The 21,055-nt window shown below is 32.0% G+C and overlaps 3 protein-coding genes across 5 annotated transcripts; all 3 read left to right on the top strand.

Annotated features, from left to right (window-relative positions):
• The first annotated feature begins 914 nt into the window (after nucleotides 1–914).
• Nucleotides 915–5,222, top strand: LOC114387298 (protein ENDOSPERM DEFECTIVE 1-like). The gene is made up of 6 exons (XM_028347452.1): nucleotides 915–2,141; nucleotides 2,999–3,118; nucleotides 3,479–3,595; nucleotides 3,698–3,787; nucleotides 4,539–4,646; nucleotides 4,761–5,222. The coding sequence occupies exons 1-6, from the start codon at nucleotides 1,167–1,169 to the stop codon at nucleotides 4,833–4,835; spliced, it is 1,485 nt and encodes a 494-aa protein (XP_028203253.1). The 5' UTR covers nucleotides 915–1,166; the 3' UTR covers nucleotides 4,836–5,222.
• A 915-nt stretch (nucleotides 5,223–6,137) lies between these two features.
• Nucleotides 6,138–9,753, top strand: LOC114388028 (pre-mRNA-splicing factor CWC25 homolog). Its single transcript, XM_028348367.1, has 4 exons — nucleotides 6,138–6,482; nucleotides 6,573–6,720; nucleotides 6,827–6,994; nucleotides 8,527–9,753. The coding sequence occupies exons 1-4, from the start codon at nucleotides 6,295–6,297 to the stop codon at nucleotides 9,472–9,474; spliced, it is 1,452 nt and encodes a 483-aa protein (XP_028204168.1). The 5' UTR covers nucleotides 6,138–6,294; the 3' UTR covers nucleotides 9,475–9,753.
• A 3,472-nt stretch (nucleotides 9,754–13,225) lies between these two features.
• LOC114388523 (aspartyl protease family protein At5g10770-like) lies at nucleotides 13,226–15,847 on the top strand. 3 transcript variants are annotated; one of them, XM_028349050.1, is made up of 2 exons: nucleotides 13,226–13,340; nucleotides 14,217–15,847. In XM_028349050.1, the coding sequence occupies exon 2, from the start codon at nucleotides 14,262–14,264 to the stop codon at nucleotides 15,543–15,545; it is 1,284 nt and encodes a 427-aa protein (XP_028204851.1). In that variant the 5' UTR covers nucleotides 13,226–13,340; nucleotides 14,217–14,261; the 3' UTR covers nucleotides 15,546–15,847. The 3 variants fall into 3 exon arrangements, with proteins under 3 accessions (XP_028204851.1, XP_028204849.1, XP_028204850.1); XM_028349048.1 differs by lacking the exon at nucleotides 13,226–13,340 and adding an exon at nucleotides 13,561–13,870 and having other exon boundaries at nucleotides 14,230–15,847; XM_028349049.1 differs by lacking the exon at nucleotides 13,226–13,340 and adding an exon at nucleotides 13,752–13,870.
• Nucleotides 15,848–21,055: the final 5,208 nt, after the last annotated feature.

Genomic DNA, 21,055 nt, shown 5'->3' with positions numbered 1-21,055 from the left:
TCCGTTTAATTCAAAATTTTGATCCTGTTTGATCTGATCCAATTTTAAAGTGATTTGGATTAGATTGATTTTTAGTTTTAATCTTATTTTTATTTTTTTTAAAATATTAAATAAAAAATATTAATTATATAACTAATAATAATATACTTACTTGCACCTTAACTCAAATAGTTATTAAAAAAATCTTTAGTCAAATATATTTTTTTATAAATAGGCATAGGTTACATGATAATTTTATAAATATATAAGAAAAAAAAAGAAATTTGAATAATATTATTGATTTATGAATAAAAATATACATATAATTACAAAATTTGTTTGGATTGGATATGATCCGATTTGAAAATGGAATCTGAAATCTGATGAGTTGAATAAAAAAAATTTGGTTTTTCAAATTTTTTATCTGTCCTATTTTTAATCATTTTTACATTGGATCATTTTTTTCTATTTACATTAGATTAGATTGGATTGATTTAGGAACATGATTAGATTGGATTGATTTAGGAACATTTTTAAAAGTTTGTGTCTAAAAATAAAATCACCTTGCAATTTGAGTACTACTCGTGTCATCTTGAGTTTGAAGTACGTACTATCCCAGTATTCTAACAATTTTTTTAAAAATATTTTGGCAAAAAGCCCATATTTACATCATATACTATGCATTGGGTTTTCTTTTACGTTCTATTTTCTTTTTTATTATATAGTCCTTATTTCTTTTCCAGTTCACTGTCATCATTAATTCAAAATCGCTTTTATAAATATATATATAAATATTGTTATTATAAATGAACCAAAGCCAAGCCATAGCCATAGTAGAAATGAGAAAGGCTCTTATCCGAAATATAAATAAATAAGGTTGACGTGAAACAAGTGGCATTATTTATTAGCGAGTTATTAGTATTACACACGAGAGGGCGCAGCGTAACATGACAAACACGAAAAAAATAAATAAAAAAACGCTTTTATCGATATTTGAAATTAGAACCGTTACAACGTAAACCCACACCCTTCAACGGCTACTTCTGCTTCCATCTCCAACCCAAACAAACTTCTTCTTCCCCAAATCACTCTAAACCTTCGTTCGTCACTTTTTTTTTTTCCACCGATTCCCTCAAAAGTCTCCATTTTTATCCCTTTTATCCATTTGGGGTTTTCCCAATTTCCCAATGGTGCAGGTGCAGGTCCAGATCATGCCGGAACACAATTCCGATCCCGCCGCCCCTCCGCCTCCTCCTCCGCCGCCGCACAACCGCCGGCCGAGGGTCCGAGAGGTCAGCTCCCGGTTCATGTCCCCATCCGTGCCGCGCCGCCCGCGGACGACGGAGCCGGACCCCGATGAGAATTCCGAAACCCCGTTCCCACTTGGGTGTTCTATTTCTCAGAGAAAACAAACACAAACACCACAACAACAACGTTCGATGAAGCTTTTCAAAGAGAACAACAACAACGAGCATGTTCCACCGCACCCTCACCCTTCAAAGTCATGTTCTGGAAGAATTGGTACGCCTTGTGTTTCTAGGCCTGGCACTCCCACTCCCTCGGTTTACGTGTCTTCTAGGTATAGACAAACACAACAACACCATCATCATCATAATAATAATCACCATCATCATAGATTTGTTAATGGCATGGCCTCTGCTGCTGAAAAATTAATGCAAGCCAGTGGATTGAATCAGGCTAAGTCCAGTGCTGCTTGCTCCAGTGATAATTCTGGAGTGAATTGTAGTATTCAGTCACTTCCTGAATTGGGGGAGAGAGAGATGTTGCTGCAATCCAATTTGTCTGCGGGTGAGAAAATTGGGAGTGGCAATGGTGGTGGTGGGGACTTGAAGTTTCGCCACCCTTCGCCTTTGTCGCGGTCGGTTACTTTGCCTTCTTCGGGGGGTGAGAACAAACCTCCGGCTTCTGTCTCCAAGCAGCATGGGAGTGGTAATCAGTTGGCTAAGTCAGGGGGGCTTAGTTTGCCGCCGGTACCTCCTCAGTGTGGAAAGCCAGCAGTGGATGTGAGGAAAGGGAAGAAAGGATCTAGTCATCAGGAAGATGTGCATTCTCTTAGATTGTTGTATAATCGATATTTGCAATGGAGATTCGCCAATGCAAAAGCGCACTCCGTGATGAAAGCTCAGCAAACAGAAAGCCAGGTTGGTCACCCTTTTTCTTTCTTACTTTGTTAATTGCAAATGTTCTAGTAGTAGTAATGGCACAGCAGATAATCACAGTCATCTGGCTAGGTGGTTAGTTCTATGATCATAGTTCTCTGGCTGAATAGAACAAGAGGATACTATGGAGGGTTGTTTGATCATGAGTTAGAAGGTGGATCTCTATTTCAGTTACACTGCAAAACTAACTTGGATGAATGCTAGAATGACATATAATTGTACTTGAAAGATATAGTTGTTAATGTTTTGTTTCCCTAGAAGGTTTTAAATTGTGTCCGTTGTTACCTTGCGGTTGTTGTGACTGGATGCGGTTGGATGCTGCCATTGCAATGGCAGCAATCAAGGTGTGATGTGGCTGTGGCTCCAAAGCTTAGGTTGCACTCTGAATTTAAAACCCTGCCCCTGGACTTTTTGATAGGAAGAGTATTTGGAAGTTAGAGCTTAGTCATAGTGAACAACAAAGAATGCAAATGGAGAAATCTCTATTTGTTTTAGCGTAGAGTAATTCTCTGTATAATATGATTTGGGGTGTGGTTTTGTAAGGAGCATAATTAAGCATTTATTTAATAATCTCTTATCAAATAAGAGCATACTTTATAAGCTACCTTTGAGAGTAAACTGACATCACATTTTCATTTACTGGACTGGAATATTGTTTATTTTACATTAATTCATGTGGTAAGTATTGATGAGCTTTAACTATTCAGAACTCTTGCACATTTACATCTACTCAGTATTTGAGTTGACTATGATATAGCTTATTAGCTTAAAATCATTGACTATCTTGAACAATCTAATCACCTTGACTGAGCTCTTTGTTTTTCATCTTATTCTTGCAGAAAGCACTATATTCTCAAGCAATGAGAATATCAGAAATGCGTGATTCTGTGAACAAGAAACGCATAGAGCTGGAGCTTTTGCGGAGATCAAAGACTCTGTCAACAATTCTTGAAGCTCAAGTAAGGCCACCAATACTTTTGTATGCTACTTTTATAAATTTGCATTCAAGTTCAGAGAGCTATCTTTCCTGTATGTGATACAGAGAAAAAGTTACACTTTTGCTGGTTGACTTCTTGTGGTATCTATCTGTATTTTGTTCCTTTGCATAATCAACTCATGGAATATAATATATATATATATATATATATATATCTTCAAGTGAAATTAAGAGGATACCTATTAATTCCATAATGATGATACTTAGACAATTAATTAAGGAGCCATTCTTTCTCCAATTATGGTTTGTCAATTATCATTTTAATTATATATGCACACCAATATCTATGAGTAATTTGTATATTTTATATGATAAATTACAGATTCCATATCTAGATGAGTGGTCTACAATGATGGAAGAATATTCAGTCTCTATTACGGAAGCAATTCAGGCTTTAGTGAATGCCTCAGAGCGACTTCCAGTTGGTGGGAATGTTAGGGTATGATTATAGACAAGTGAATGATGCTTATTTTCTTTCTGTTATGCTTATTCATTGGAATTGTCTGCATGTTCTAATTCACAAAAATATATTATGTCACAGGTTGATGTAAGACAACTGGGGGAGGCACTGAATTCAGCATCGAAGATGATGGAAACAATGATTTCCAATATACAAAGATTCATGCCAAAGGTGAAACAAATAAGAGAATGGAGTTTCATGCTTGCTTTTTTAACATGGATATTAAAATTGGACTAGTCATTAAACTGGTGAAGGCCACTTCATGGTTAATCCTTAGTTGAATTGGTAATAATAAATTATATATTTAATTTTATATAATATATAAGAAATAAATTAATATAAAATTATTAGAAGTTTTAGTGAAAATTTAAATTAGTATACAAGAATTATATTACATGTCTTACAGAATAAAAATTTAAATAATAGAAAGCTATATTTAGATATCATATACAAACCTTTTTTTTATTTAAAAAATTGTTTTTAGAATAATTTGTGTAAAAAATAACAAAAAAAAAAGTATTAAAGTGTGGTTCGAATCAATTTTTTGCACCGGTTTTGGCCAATTATTGAGCGATTTTCTGCTAAACTAATTTTCTAAGTGCGTGTTTGAGTACTCATCATGCTAAATGTGGCCTGACCGGTTTGTAACTTGTACTTATTTTTCCTTGTTTGATGTGGTTGTTCACCTTAACGCGCATATAAAAAGTATATCCAAACACACAAGTTGTTTGAACCAATGACCTGACTGGTTCTCAATTCAACTGGTTGAACTGGCTAGTTTGGTTTGGTTTTAATGACTACAGGGTTCAAAAAGAGACAAGTTTCTCTAAAAATTCAGTTGAAGAAATACATTTAAGATATCCAGTTAAATTGTGTACATAATTCGTCTTGCACTGATAATAAAAGCTTTTGTCAAATTCAGGCAGAAGAAACAGACGTTTCCATTTCAGAATTAGCCAGAGTTGCTGGTGGGGAAAGAGCTCTTGTTGGAGAATGTGGAGATTTATTATCAAAGACATACAAATCACAGGTTTGTGCTGCACAAAATCGTCATTCATTGTAGATAATAGCTGAATTCTACCGTCATCTATCTGCAAAATACTGTTTATCCTGCAGTTTATTAAATCTTGAAATCAATTTTCAGTTGGAGGAGTGCAGCTTAAGGGGTCAGCTAATCCAACTGCATTCAGTTCGCGACAAGAATAAGAATGAAGAATAACAAACAAGCAACTGATATAAGTCGATTGCAAGTTAGTTCATTGTGGAAATACTACACACATCTCTAATGTTGATAGTTGATGAGGGAACATCAACAAACAGTTCAAGACCTGCAGATGCATTTCTCTTTTCACATTCTTTTTCCATTAGGTTAGCAAAGGGGGAGGAAAGGAACATGAATCATATGCAAAAATTTGTTAGAGTTGTTGTTTCAACTCTCAAGAAGTTCCACAAGCATTGTATTAGCATTGTATTCTTATCAATGTAAGGCTCAGGCGCTCAGCCATCTCTTCTCCCCCCATTTCACTCACTGGATGTCAATAAAAGTAATAGGACACTTTGTCCTTGAGTTGAATGAATGAAATTTTTTTTGCCAGTTTTCTTTGAACTTTCGTTCTAGTGTGTATTTCTTCATAACAGCTATAGCATTGAAAAATAGAGGTTGGTTAACTTTTTCATTTTTAATTTAAAATATATTTTTAATAAACATGTTGATATAGTTAAATAGTTGAGTCTAATAGGGTGTTAGAGTAAGAAAGTTTTACACCAACACAGGACATTTGCCAACACTATTATAAAATGGTAAGTTTGTTGATTTTGTTTAATATTTATTTTAAATGTATTATTAAATATGATTTCTGGTTGGTTGATTGCTAGTGTATATTGAGTTTAGTAGATTGCTATGCACTACCAATGTAAAATTATTTTATATTAACAAACAATTAAATTTCTTTATTTTGCTATTTTTTTTGTTTGCTAGGCCTTTATTTTTCCAATTATATCATTTTTTAATAAATTAAAATTAAAAAACCTAAAAACTAATTAAATTAAAAAAGTTTTACTCTATCAACCAATAAAAAAATATCCTTAGTTCATTCAGAAAAATAAAAAATAAAAAATATCCTTAATAAGACATTTAAGATATATAAATATTATAAAAGTGAATAAATTCTTCTACATAATTCATGACTATTATATTAAGAAGGTGAGTGGTTGACTTAAATATATTTATCAAATTGTATTAATATATATTTGATTTTTTTTATAAAAAAATGTTTTATAAGCTAATGGATATACATATGATTTCCTTGAAAATGTTTAATAAATTATTTTCTATAAAATATTAATTAAGTAGGAAATTGTTTCATACTATATTTGAAATTATTAATTATTTGAATAAATATTATGCTATTGACATTAATGGCATTAATTTAAGTACTGTAATTCTTAAAAAAAAAACACTATATTAAAAATGTTTTTAAAGTCTAAATTGAATTCCTTATTATGAATATTAATTTCTAATCATTGGAAAAAAAAAATACAACAAGAAACAAACATGCCCTCCCTTCATCCTCTTCTCATCTTCTTTCCTTTGCAACAACTAGTTAGGGTTTTGAGTTTGTGTTGTTGCTTTTATCCCTGAAAATCAAATCAGACTCAGAAAGAGAAAGAGAAAGAAAATGGCGCTGAAGTTTCTGAACAAGAAGGGATGGCACACGGGGAGTTTGAGGAACATAGAGAACGTGTGGAAGGCGGAGCAGAAGCACGAAGCGGAGCAGAAGAAGTTGGAAGAGCTTCGCAAGCAGATCCAGGAGGAGCGAGAGCGCACCGAATTTCGTCTTCTTCAGGAGAAAGCTGGCCTCGTTCCGTAATTTCCCCTTTCCCTTTCAATTCAATTCGTAATTTTCAATTTTTTTTAGGGTTTTCAATTTGGATTCTTATTCCTATTTGATTGCAGGCACCAGGAGAGGTTGGAGTTTCTGTACGATTCGGGGTTGTCGGTTGGGAAATCTGCGAATTCTGAAGGATTCAAGGCCCTCGAACAGTTACCGAAATCCGATGCAACGGATGCAGCAGGCGCAGGCTCCTCTGCTTCTGCTTCTAAGGTGTGTTGTTATTATTTTCTAAATTTTTTTCTTTTCGTTTTGGTTTTGGATTAGTTTTTTGTTTTGTGTGAATTGATTTGTTTACGATTGAATTTGTGTGGTGCAGGAGGGGGCGAGTGTGCTCGGGGCGCTGTTCGAGGAGAAGCCTCAGTCTGCCAATGATGCTTGGAGGAAGCTCCATTCTGACCCCTTGCTCATGATCCGCCAGCGCGAGCAGGAAGCGCTTGCCAAGATAAAAAACAACCCTGTCCAGATGGCTATTATCAAGAAATCGGTAAGCCCCTTTCTTCATTTTTTGATTGGAAAATGAGATGCAATTGCCTAGAACTAATAACTTTAGGGTGAATTATGCTCCCTTTTCCTCCCAATTTAGAGATACTTATGCTGTTTTTGCCTTTTTGGTTTACTGACTGTTTGGTTCAAAGGAACGGAGGAGGGCCGGGAAAATAAAATCTCTCCAATATTAAAGGGGATGCATAAGTTGGAGGGAGGGATTTTGGCCTCCTATGTTCCCCTGCCCTACACTCCCATCTAGTCTGTTATAATGTAATTGAGCTTTTTAAGGACTCTCTGATTCCAGGGCAGCTAGCTTTGAATATGTACTGACTTTGGAACTTGAGAGGATGAAATGGAGAATTTTGAGTGAAAGTCCAAAGCCAGTAATAGAGGTGTTTAAAATTTCATTTCATCTGTTAAAGTCCTAAAATCCATAGTTGGATGTTCAAAGAAAGGAAAAAGCTCACCACGAGGTATGCTTATATTATAATGGACTGAAGCATGATGAAATTAGGCTAGAACTACTTTGTATTTTTTTTTCCATCTGTAGATAGATGAACTTATACATAGATACATTTTAATTTATATGTGGAGAAAATTTGAGATTCCTCTGTTGACCCTTGTTGGTTTGGGTAATATTTACACTTCACTGAAGTCTAACCAGTGGAGTGTTATCAATGGCGGATGGCAGAAGGCCAAAATTCCGTCATATAAACATGCCATTGCACCTTATGGCACCACCATGGTGGGCCTCCCTTTACAAATATGGCGGTTGGCCAAAAATCCGAGACGCCATTCTGCCATGGCGGGGCCATAATGGCTATGTAACAACACTGAACCAGAGATGAATTCCGGTGATGTTGTCCATCAACTCATCCATTAATCCTTTTCTTAGATGGATCATATCCAACCCATTCTTTTAGAAGTAAATTATGTTTTAAAAATTCATTTTCAATAATTGCAATATTGTTGGTGGAACACAGTAATGGGCTTTCAGTAGCAATAGAAAGAACCACTTGATCCATTTTAAATAATTTAATAATCCAATGGATTTAGACAAAAAATGTATGGTTCATTAACTAACCATTAATTATAGTAACTTAACTCCACTAATCCATTTGCTCCCCCCACCCCACAAATAGATGGATTAGATTAGATTTAAGAATGGATGGTTGACTGGATTGTGAATAAATGGATTACTTTGCAACCCTTGTGTGCAACCCTGTGCCCATAGCAGCCATGTAAGGAGTGTCCATGCATTTTTAGGCTTCTGCTCTGGTGACTTTTGCTTTTGTCTGATATGGTGTATAGGAAATTGAGAATTGTATTACTTTTTGCAAACTCACATGTGGGCCCTTCATTTTTTTCTCTCACTACTTCACTGATTGTATTTAAATTTTAAAGAATCTTTAAATTGCATTGACATAATAGGATGACAAAAACAATTGTTATGTTTACTTTCACTAAGACCTTTTGTTTGATGTTTTCTAATTTATGGCCTGTCCTAATAATGCCTGGCAATGTTGTTAGATTGAAGGAACTGAAAATAAGGAGAAAGTTTATAAAAAGGAAAAGCGGAAGAAGCACTGGTCTAGTAAATCAAAGCATAAAAAACAGTCTGATTCAGAAGATGACACTACTGAGAGGAGAAAACGAAAGACTGGTAATGAAGTTTCTGACAAGAAGCATCATAAGGCTCAATCAGATTCAGAGTATCAGTCAAGTGAAGGAGAAATGAGAAGAAGGAAGGATCGCTATGAGGACAAAAAATACAGGGAAAGATCACCCAGTCACCAACAGAGACAAAGAAATGGCAAAGACTACAAAGAAGATGCTGGTGACAGAAATTATAACAGGTCCAGGTCAGAAAGGAGTGTCCAAAAGGGTCAATTGGATTCAGGGTATGAATCAAGTGAAGGAGAAAAGAGAAGGAAGAATTACTATGAAGGCAAAAAATGCAGGGAAAGATCACCCAATCACCAACAGAGACAAAGAAATGGCAGAGACTACAAAGAAGACACTGGTGACAGAAATTATAACACTTCTAAGTCAGAAAGATATGCTTCAGAAGGTTGGTCCAATATAGATGCCCCTAAAAGCGGGGGTGGACGAATTTCTGAAGCAAGCTCCAATAGATATTCTGCTTCTTCACCTGAACATGGATCACACTATAAGTGCAGGAACGTGGCTCCTAAGCTTTCAGAAGAAGAGCGGGCTGTTAAACTTAAGCAGATGCAATTAGCTGCTGAGTTGCATGAAGAGCAGAGATGGAAACGTATAAAGAAGGCTGAGGAGTCGGATACAAAGGAAGCAATTCAGAATGATAATGTTTGTGGCAAGAATTTTTTGGATACTGTTCAGAAAAGTGTATATGGTGCAGCTGAAGGAGGGAGCACATCAATAGCTGAGAGTGTCCGTCGTCGGACATATTATTCTCAAGGCAGGTCTGGCGGTGAAGGCAATGCATTTCGGCGATGAACACTCGGTGGTTTTATCGCTAATTGTAGCTCTCTTAGTTGTCGCCAGACCCCTCTTGCATGTGCTTTCTTCCTTGGACCAAAAAATGATTCCTTCCATGTATAATATGCGAAAAGTTGTTTAATTTCAAGTAGATAATATATTAAGAATTCATAGTTCATCCTTCATGATTCGAAATTTCTATGTTCCTTTGTGATTTTAAGGTATTCATGTCCTGATGTAAAATATTTAAAGGCGTTTGGAATACAGCATCAATATAGTATTTTGAAATTGACCCAACTGGGCAATTTGGTCCATATAATTAAAAAATGGTATATTTAGTCGTTGACTTAGTTGTTAATTAATTTAGTTTTTAAAACTGATTCTGAGTTTGATTTGGTCCTTAATATTCCTAATTCAATTTAGTTTTCAACTTTCATTATCGGGAATCAATTTGTCTGACTTTGGGGATCAGATTGACTAATAGGCATTGATGATATTGATAGGGATTAAATTGATTGTTAATTGTTAAAGTTAAAACTTAAATTGAATTTTTTGTAATATTTCGGATTAAATAAATTGGTTATCTTAATTTTATGGATTAAATTAAATTAATGTTTTTGTATCGTGAAAGGATGAAACTGACTGGTGAAATGCTTGAGAATTATATTTTACTAATCATAACTTATTCATGTTTGCATCGTATACTTTATGTAGACAAAACAGGCAAGTACAGCTACCCAGCTGTTCCTGTAGATGTTACTCTATGAAATAACCAAAGGATAATTTTGAAGTTAGAAAAGAAGATACAAGTTGGAAGGTGTTCATATCAGTGCCTTAAAAATCATATTAAGGTAATCAAAAGAAAAAGAGAACAGTTTTCAACTGTTATAATCAGTTCAATTCCCTCTTAAAAGCGTCAGTTTTCCAACCCGAGTTATATTTACCATGTCTTATCCTTGGTGAATACGAAAAGAAAGTTATCTCTTCAATTAGACAAAAGTCAAATTACAATGCAGTTATTAATAGCCCAACAATAAATCGAACTAAAAGTAGTTCGAAATTCGGTTGGAAAATTAATTTTTTTTAACTTGATCTATAAATTAAATGATCTGAATTTAAGTTAAAGCCAAAATATATATATATATATATATATATATATATATATATATATATATATATATATATATATATATATATTTTAAGCCAAGTTAAAGGGCTGGAAAGTCTTCCAATTAGATGTAAAATCAACTTTTTTAAACGGAACCTTACAAGAAGAAATATATGTAGAGCAGCCAAAAGGATTCGTAAAGCAAGGGGAAGAAAATAAAGTCTATCTTCTCAAAAAGGTCCTTTATGGCCTAAAACAAACACCAAAGGCGTGGTATAGTAGGATAAATGATTACCTATTGAGCATAGGCTTTGCAAAAAGCTTATCAGAGTCCACTCTTTATGTGAAACACAAGGGAAATAACTTGCTCATAGTTTTCCTTTATGTTGATGATCTCTTAGTGACCGGAGATGACACAAGGCTTGTTAAGGAGTTCAAGCAAGAAATGATGCAAGTTTTTTAAATGACAGATCTTGGTCTCATGACCTATTTCCTAGGAACTGAGATCAAATAGAATGAGAACGAAGTGTTTATCTGTCAAAGAAAATATGCACAAGAAATTTTGAAGAAATTTCAAATGGAAGAATGCAAATCTATTAGCACTCCAATGAATCAAAAGAAGAAGCTGAGCAAGAAAGATGACACTAATAAAGTTGATGAAGGTTATTATAGGAGGTTGATTGGATGTCTCATGTATCTTACAACGACAAGGCCATACATTCTATTTGTTGTAAGTCTCTTGTCTCGATTTATGCATTGTGCTAGTGAAGTGCATTTATGAGCAGCAAAAAGAATATTGAGGTATTTTAAAGGCACTGTTGATTACGATGCCATGAATTCAGGTTCTATGGATTCTCTGATAGTGATTGGGCTGAATCCATTGATGACATGAAGAATACCTTGGGATACTGTTTCAGCCTAGGCTCAAGAGTTTTCTCATGGTGCACAAAGAAGCAAGAGATTGTAGCACAATCTATTGTAGAGGCTGAATTCATAGCAGCATCAGCAGCTGTAAATCAAGCCTTATGGTTAAATTTTTTTTATGTGATTTAGACATGCATCAGAAAAATAGAATTAAAATTTTTGTTGACAACCAGACAGCAATTGCAATTGCAAACAATCCAGTGTGTCACAGGAAGACTAAGCATTTCAACATCAAACTCTATTTCTTGAAAGAGATGCAACAAAGTGGAGAAGTAAACTTAGTTTACTGCAAATCTGAAAATCAGTTGTCTGACATGTTTACAAAGCCACTTCCAGTTGGCAAATTTGAACTTTTAAGGCAACAAATTGGAATGTGCTATAAAATATGTATTTAGGAGGAGTGTTAAAGTTATCCTTTTGTAACTACACGATAATTTATTTTTACTATTTCAGTTTATAAAATATGACTTAGTAAATAAGTTGGTTTCCCAGTTTTTAAGAGCAACTCAGTTCATATGTTTGTTACAATCATGTTTACGTGGCTTGCTTACTTTTCTGTTTTAAAAACCGTGACTCCAACACACTTAAACTCATCACCCCTCCCCAAGGATGTATTATGTGGGAAGAGAATTCAAGGTGTGTTGTCAATTGAATTACACTCATTAGAAGATTGATTATGGATATATAAGGCCACAAAATGAAGAAAAAATCTTTCATATCCTTCCTTTATTTCATGTTCATGAATTTTTTAAATTATGGCTTGTCTTTGATTGTAGGCGACAAAATTTGGTAGAGACATTAGTTATATTATTAGTTGATTGTTGGTAAAAAATCACATCAAAATTTATTTTTTTAGTGATCTTTTGATTTTTTTCGGATTTTAGGCATTTTAGTCACTTTAAAAATTAATAAAAAAATATTTCTTTAAAAATAAATTATGAGACTTAAAAAATTAAAAGATATTATTTTTATAAGGAAGCCTAAAAAAATCTCAAGGCAAAAGGACGAGGTTGCTGGTTTACAATCAAGGTAAGCACTGTTCTTTATCTAGCTAGTGATATCATATAGCTATATGCAACACTTCCTCCTTGAATAATAATAATGTGGCGCATCTTACAGTTGCATGTCTCTTTCACCAGTTTTTATAAAGCTATAAATGAAAAGCCAAATCCTCATGTCATGTCAACTCCTAGTTTCCTACTTATTCTACCTCTTATTACCGGCTAATTATAATTTACATTTATTAAATGTACTTCTGCCGACACAACACAAACTTTGGTAATTACTAACTTATTTTTCCGGTGCCGTGCTACCCCTCATTCTGCAGTGTATGGGGCATTTGCATGGTAACCTTCCATGCCAGCAAGGTATATTATGATATAGTATGTTAATATTAATATAGCACACAACAAGTTGGTCACAGTTTATGGCCCCTTCATATGTTCCCATATTCATTCATTCATTGAGCTAGAAAGTTACAGCTACACAAAGGACAGTTAAAATTTATCTTCGGAATGCATGGGTTAATTATTCTTCCTCTTCACTTTTGCATGTTTTGAATTATATGATCAATGATATTATTATATGTTTTAGTATTATTGAAAAAAGATATGTAGGTGTAGTGTTACTAGTTAGGTACTCGGCATTTAAGATATTGTTGTAACAACTTTAGTCTATCACTTAGAATAATATTAATACCAGAGGGTCACACTGGACCATGTAGCCAGTTACACCATCACGATTCACGAGCTGTAAGAGCTTCTGGGGTTGGAGGACATTTAAAGCATTCACTATGCAGATAATGAAGGGAACTCATTTGAACTTTTTGCCATAGTCTGCAAACTCTTTTTGAGTAATTCTAAATCTTCTCACAACATCTTTTTCTTTATTAATCCTCCTGTTTTTGTTTTTTCTTTTTTTGGGTAAGCATTAATTATAAGTATGATTAGTTTTTGTTAGAAGGAGATTTGAACCTGTCTTTCTTTCTCCCTTTACCACTATATCAATTTTATATTTCCTTCCTACTTGTTTTTTAGGATAAATACTGAACGCATTTTATTTTTTCAAGATATTAAATATTTTACTTTTTTTATTTGATACTTTCTATATAAAATAGGAGGAGGATTTGTAGGGTGTATAACATTACTCAGTTATTTTTTATGCTTATTTTTTTCCCCCTTTCTCTTATGAGTGGGGAAAAGTGTCGGTTTGGCTACGAGTAGAATCCAAGTGTACCATATATCTGCTTAGGGAAGAGTACGAAATTGTTCCAAAACCAAATGTTGCAGAGCCTGCCAAGTGGGGTGTACAAGATGAGCCTCTTTTGGTTTCTAGTTTTCTCTGCACATCTTGCACTAGCATCCTCTCTTGTTGAATTTCAAGGCATGTATTTCAATGGCTTGTTAATTATCTAGTTCTTAACTCTTCTCTTCATAAGTTACAATCTAGTTCCCTTTTCTGTATAGAGGCTTGTATTTTATTTTATTTTTTTAAAATTTACTAGAATATTACATTTACCTGTGATACTTAAATTAAAGAAAGCAATTTGAGTTTCATTTTCAATATTATAATGAAATTCTGAATACCAAGGAGAGTTTGACTCGGTTAATTAAGGTGCATGAGCTATTATAAACTCTTAATACTTATTTTCGATTCCTTCATATATAAACAAAAACGAATGAAATTCTGAATTTGTGCAGGTATTTATGTATATTAACCTTGCAAACAGTCCAATTTTGCAGATAATGATAATCCAAGGCAAAAGCAAGAGGGCATGCAGCTAAATTTGTACCATGTTAAAGGTCTTGACTCCTCTCAAACTTCCACATCACCATTTTCATTCTCTGACATGATCACAAAAGATGAGGAACGTGTCAGGTTTCTTCATTCCAGATTAACAAACAAGGAGAGTGCCAGCAATTCTGCCACCACTGACAAATTGGGGGGACCAAGCCTAGTGAGCACACCATTGAAATCAGGTTTGTCAATTGGTTCAGGCAACTACTATGTGAAAATAGGAGTTGGTACCCCTGCCAAGTATTTCAGCATGATTGTAGACACAGGTAGCTCCCTCTCATGGCTCCAGTGCCAACCTTGTGTCATATACTGCCACGTCCAAGTTGACCCTATATTCACCCCTTCAGTATCCAAGACCTACAAGGCCTTGTCCTGCTCATCCTCTCAGTGTTCCTCTCTCAAGAGCTCCACACTGAATGCTCCAGGTTGCTCAAATGCAACTGGTGCTTGTGTCTACAAAGCAAGCTATGGTGACACTTCCTTCTCAATTGGCTATTTGAGTCAAGATGTGCTAACCTTAACCCCTTCAGCGGCACCATCATCAGGTTTTGTATATGGCTGTGGTCAAGACAATCAAGGCTTGTTTGGAAGGTCAGCAGGTATCATAGGTCTAGCCAACGACAAACTCTCCATGCTTGGTCAATTGTCCAACAAATATGGCAATGCCTTCTCCTATTGTCTCCCCTCATCTTTTTCAGCACAACCAAACTCTTCTGTATCAGGTTTCTTGTCCATTGGAGCCTCATCATTGTCATCATCACCATACAAGTTCACTCCCTTGGTCAAGAATCCAAAGATTCCAAGCTTGTACTTTCTTGGTTTGACAACTATCACTGTGGCAGGAAAGCCACTAGGAGTTTCTGCCTCAAGCTACAATGTTCCTACCATAATTGACTCTGGCACAGTAATCACAAGGCTTCCTGTGGCTATTTACAATGCATTGAAAAAATCTTTTGTGATGATCATGTCCAAAAAGTATGCACAGGCACCAGGATTCTCCATATTGGATACTTGCTTCAAGGGGAGTGTTAAGGAAATGTCAACAGTGCCTGAGATTCGAATCATATTTCGTGGGGGTGCTGGCCTAGAACTTAAGGTTCATAACTCCCTTGTGGAAATTGAGAAGGGTACTACTTGTTTGGCCATTGCTGCTAGCTCCAACCCCATTTCCATTATTGGGAATTATCAACAGCAGACATTCACAGTGGCTTATGATGTTGCCAATTCCAAGATTGGATTTGCACCTGGCGGCTGCCAGTGATCACAAAGCTAGCCAGCCAAGGATTCAATTTGTCAAATATTACTTGCTTGCAAAAATATATTTGCTTTAATAAAGATTGATGAACAACTGATGTGGCATGTGATGTATCTTAGTGAGCAAATAAGACAAATGACAATTAAATGCTCACATGAAAGTTGCAATTGTATTAGATTTATTGGAAAATTTTACTTTGGAAGTAAATAGTATAAATCGCATAGCGGCATGTATAGCTGCATATTATGGAACGCTTTATTAGGTAAACATTGGTCCATTCCCATTGTTTTGCAGCTTCTTTTGGCAAATATATTGATAACCAAAACAATTATTATATTATTAGAAGTATAGTTAGTTGGAGCCTATATAAAAGCTTTAGTAGTCACTTTGTACTTAACTTTTTTCATTATCAATACATTCTATTTTTTGCCTATTAGATTTTCCCTCCTCTTAAAAGCTAAACCATGAATTCTAACAATTCTAACATATATCGAAAATGTCAAAGTGTAATAAATAATTTTCAATAAAAATTCTATTTTTATTTACTTAAAATTAGTCCTATTTTTTTGAAATTGATGTTAACAAATTATAAATTATTAGGCAAAATCAAATAAACTTTTTAGGTCCGTGAAGAGGTATTAACTTCCATTCCACTCTTTTGGTCCTTCTTGTGTCTATAAAGCTTCTAGAGAAAGAGAAAAAGATGACCATTTCCCTCAAAGGTGAGTGGAAAATATGATTCAAAGATCCTTAATTCTCTTTCTCTAAAATTATTTACATGTGGGCTGAATGTCCAAAGAGGCCCAATGCTTTTGAAAGCTTCATTCTTGTATGTTTTTTGCTACTCTTTTATTCTTCTTTCTTGATCCATTGCAGCTCCAATTTTCTTTTTTTTATATACCCAAAGAACATTAAAATATAAATAAATAAATAATCCTTATTAAATTGCAATAAATAAGAACAAATATTACATTTTACTCTAATATTCTAATTATCATTTTCTTAAGGGCAAGTTGTGTTAAAATTCAAATTAAGCAGCTTAAACTCTTTTAAAACAATAAAAAAAAGATTAGCTTAAACTCTAATATTCTAACTTTGACCTTAACCAAAATTGTAAGCTGCATGCGGTAGTTTCTTCCTGTGACACAGTGAAAATGAACTAGGACACTTGCAAAGACACATCAACATTTGAGTCAACAATAATTTTGATAAAGTGATGGTATAAGTAGTAAATATGTATTCGACACTATTAACGATTGTCATATTTATAGGGACACCATAAGGTGGGATGAGATAGTTGGTGCAGACCTCAAGACTCTCTTGAGAGGGAATCTTGATCTATTTTAAAGTAAAAGGACTATCAATTTACTCCTAGTGAGGTATACTCCCCTGCTCCATGGTGTATCAAACTTGCCTCTGCAACTAGATCATTTGCAATAGACTTTGCTCCATGGATTTTTGAGTCACTTGGATTTTAGTGTTCTGGGTTAAAATAACCCAATTTAAGAAATAAAAACACAGTATTTCATCAAAATGAACAATTCTTTGTTTTTATTGGTGCTTATATGAAATTTAAAAGTATTAATTGTTACACAACTTTTTATTTTTCATTCTAGCATGAAAATTATGACAACTAGCTAGTATAAGAACATTTTTTTTTCCACTTAGACAAACTAGATATTCATTTGCTTGTATAGACAGCATCTAACTTCATTAGAAACATGTTTGTACCAAAATCATGTAGGTCACACATTAAAATTGTCTGTGGCCAAGTTAGGTATGAAAAATATTCTTTAAACTCACTCCATCCACAAGACATTAAAAAATCACATCACTATTGAGTCATGTGATATGATAAGTATGCATTGCATGGAAACAATGGGGTTCTAGAGGTTTTCAACCGTGTATTGCTGAGAAGTCTCTCTCAAGAGATTCAAATAAAAAGTTTCCGGGTATTTTATTGACCATACAAAAGAGTGTTGATTGAAAAATAATAGATAAGATACGAAAGGGAAAAAGCATTAGACCACATGTATTTTTGTTATCGGAGGTAATCATGTTTAAGTCACATAAAATTATTATGAGTGATAAAATTTTCTCTTCAAGTAAATATAATCATTATGAAGATAAAGTTTTCCTTTCAAATATTTAAAGCAGTTATATATTTAAGATTTGAATTCAACACTTAAGTGAAAATAACTTGATGTTAAGATATTTTGGATATAATTTTTAATGAGTGCTTGTAGGAGAAAAATTAAAGGATAAAAAATAGGTTTTTTTTATAATTTAAAACTAATTTATATACTCCAACGGTTTAAAAAGTTCTTTTATTTAACATTTTTAGAGTTGATATGCATAAATTAATTTTAATTTAGGGAAAAACTTAATTCAAACTATTGTCCCATTTTCTTATTCCCTTGCCTCTCCCAAATTCTTCTTTTTTGATTTAATATTCTAATTAAGTTCCCCCAAAATAATTAAGTTTGGAACCAACAAATTTGGTATTTCTTTTGCACATTTAAGAGGACCAAGCATGTGAACATATATAGAACTGAATTCATTCCATTAGTGTTTAACTTAAATAATAGATTGAACCTCATTATTTGATCCTGTACGTGCATAGGATTTGTCAAAAAATTACTAGTTAGCTCTGATGTTCCAATACAAATGCAATGAGTTTGCATTTTGCAATCCACCTTCATATTTAAACAGTTATTCGAGGGACAAAGAACTAGCAGAATAAAGAAACAAGCTTATGTTACGAACAACAGACAACACTCCAACATAGATATGACGGGAAATCCTTTTTTTTTTCTTCCTTAAAGTGCTTTTCTAATTCCACCGCTAGCAGTAGCAGTTGACCAATAATGCAAAACACACCGCAAAGAATATAAGTCTGATTTTTTAGTGAGGTTTTGAAGGTAAAAAGAAAGACGCGATTTAAAAAAAACATAATATTTATACAAAAAAGTAAGTAAAAAATATTATCCTAATCTATTATTTTATTCTTTTTATTTTTAAAAAATTGAAATGAAAAAAAATATCCTTCATTTTTCCTCTCTTTTAAACCGGGCATTCAATATACTGTCCAAAGCCCAAGCATCTCAGATTGCTTATGGCACAATTAACCTAACTTTTGGAAGTGAATTTAAAACCCCATGCTAAGTGAAGTGTCACAATGTAGTAAAGTTCCCTCCTATATGGGCAAAATTGTCGACCCAACAAAAGCTAACAAGCAAATTACATAATTTTATTTTTGGTGAGAGAAGCAAATTACATCATTCAGATTCGATGGTGTTGACTTTTAAATAATATATAAAAATTGAATTTTTAGTATCATTCTGTCACATTATCAAAATTAGTGATATGGAAGAAAGAAAGAATAAACTTGAGTTTTTTCTGATTACGGAGTCACGTCAATAAGAACAGTGATCTTGAGGAACAACAACATTCTATATTTTGTGTCATTATATTAATTGAAAGTAACATTGATTAATAGTTGTTAATATATTTTAATAAAATCAATAACTTTTCATATTAATAATAATATAAATTATTTGTAATATTTAATTTTATATATTGAATTAATATGAAGAAAAATTATTAAATAAAATAAATATAAAAGTTTACAATAATTTAATATTACCATCTATATACAATTTTATTTATTTTATAATCAGTCACTTTAAAATATATTTCTAAAAAATAATAAATTAAATTCATGACTTTAAAGTTATAATATACTTTAATATGAAAATAATATATATATATATATATATATATATATATATATTAAAATAAAATTATGAATAGTTATAGTCAATGTTAATTATTTCAATTATAACTAATTAGATAAATATAAATTAATGATACAAGACTAATAGTTAATATAAATATAGTAATTTTTACATTATTTTTAATGTAAATTTTATTTTATAAACTAATTTTTTTTAAATATAAATATAATAAGTAAATAATAAATATTATTGGCTTCACTTTTATATAAAAATAACTATATGTAAAAATATGTTACCAAATTTATTGTATGATAAAGTTAACATTATTTTTCAATTTTAAATGATGTTTCCTAAAATAACCGTTACATGAATAAGAAAATACTATTTTAAATATCACATTGAAGTTACATGAATACCAATAAAATTTAACGGTTACATATATTAAAATACTATTGAATCATATTAAATAAATTAATAGGAAACTATTATATATACATGAATGGATTTTAAGATTAAATTTTAAGTAAAATAAATAAATAAATTTGAACTCTAAGTTAACTCATTTGTGAAATATAATTTTCAATTAAATCCATAGTCATTTAAATGTATTAACCCTAATTATATAATTTTGATACTATTTTAAATAATAATTTTCACATTAATGTAAATTAAATAATATTTTACTATGCTTAATTTTTTTTTAAATAAGGTACATTAAAGTATATATTTCACAAAATAAATAAAAATATTATATATCATAAAATAGTATATATTAAAATTATCTAAGACATTATTATTATTATATATATAATAAAATAGTAGGCATTATTATTATTATATATTAAAATGGTATAATATATTATTTGTTTCTTGATTTTTTCACTTGGTTCTTTATAAAAATTTATTATTATTTAAAGCTTTTAATAATGAAATTATTTTTAAAATTAATAATATTTATAGTTATTGATTATAATTAAAATTGTATCATCATTTTCACGTTCATTATTAAATTGATGGTTGTATTTTTTATATAAACTCTACTTCAAAGGATTGAAAATATTCAATTTCTTTCTAGTGTGTTCTCTATCTTCTTCTTCTTTTCATTATTATAATGTCATTTATTTCATTCTTTATTTTTATTTTTATGTATGAAAAGGATACTTAAATATGTTATTGATCATCGTCAAAATTGAGAATTTAGTTTTTTTAGATAGGTAAGGTATAAGGTGGATCTATATTCATAATTGATAAAATTTATTTATTTAAATTTTTATTTTAAGTGTTAATTATATTTATATTTTGATTTTAGGTTTAACTGTTTCTTTGAATGACTTTTGTGAGATTGAATAAATATTTAAATCAATATCATATTTTTATTATAAAGTTCTTATATGAATCCTTTATCCAATACATTTTATGAGAAATGACAAGTGGAAATTAGAGATCATATTTAATCAAATATATCATCTTACTTTTTTTTATGATTTTTTTTCTTTGCAACTATCACTCCCATTGTTTTTATTTTCTTCATCTTATTGTTATGTTATTATATGTTTTGATATAATATCATTTCTTTTATTCTTCATTTTATGTATAAAATGATACTTTGGACATTCTATGATTATCGTCAAAAATCAAAATTTAACTCTTTTAAATTATTAAGGTATAATGTGGATCTATCTTCATCACTACTAAAAAATTAATTTGTTTAAATTTTGTTTTTAGTGTTTTTTATATTTATATTTTGATTTTAGGTCTAATTGTTTCTTTAAATAATTT

The sequence above is a fragment of the Glycine soja genome, chromosome 15 (assembly GCF_004193775.1).
Source record: "Glycine soja cultivar W05 chromosome 15, ASM419377v2, whole genome shotgun sequence".
In the NCBI taxonomy this organism is placed as follows: domain Eukaryota; kingdom Viridiplantae; phylum Streptophyta; class Magnoliopsida; order Fabales; family Fabaceae; genus Glycine; species Glycine soja.
The sequence above is the reverse complement of the archived record's forward strand: the minus strand, read 5'-3'. Positions and strand labels throughout refer to the sequence as shown.

What these genes read in the sequence shown, in the direction of transcription:
- LOC114387298 (XM_028347452.1), top strand. Translation starts at nt 1,167, where the DNA reads ATGGTGCAGGTGCAGGTCCAGATCATGCCGGAACACAATTCCGATCCC. An exon ending in CAACAATTCTTGAAGCTCAA is followed by an intron (nt 3,119 to 3,478) that starts GTAAGGCCACCA and finishes GATAAATTACAG; the next exon opens with ATTCCATATCTAGATGAGTG. An exon ending in CAGTTGGTGGGAATGTTAGG is followed by an intron (nt 3,596 to 3,697) that starts GTATGATTATAG and finishes ATTATGTCACAG; the next exon opens with GTTGATGTAAGACAACTGGG.
- LOC114388028 (XM_028348367.1), top strand. Translation starts at nt 6,295, where the DNA reads ATGGCGCTGAAGTTTCTGAACAAGAAGGGATGGCACACGGGGAGTTTG. An exon ending in GAGAAAGCTGGCCTCGTTCC is followed by an intron (nt 6,483 to 6,572) that starts GTAATTTCCCCT and finishes ATTTGATTGCAG; the next exon opens with GCACCAGGAGAGGTTGGAGT. An exon ending in TGGCTATTATCAAGAAATCG is followed by an intron (nt 6,995 to 8,526) that starts GTAAGCCCCTTT and finishes CAATGTTGTTAG; the next exon opens with ATTGAAGGAACTGAAAATAA.
- LOC114388523 (XM_028349048.1), top strand. Translation starts at nt 13,768, where the DNA reads ATGTTGCAGAGCCTGCCAAGTGGGGTGTACAAGATGAGCCTCTTTTGG. An exon ending in CTCTCTTGTTGAATTTCAAG is followed by an intron (nt 13,871 to 14,229) that starts GCATGTATTTCA and finishes CCAATTTTGCAG; the next exon opens with ATAATGATAATCCAAGGCAA.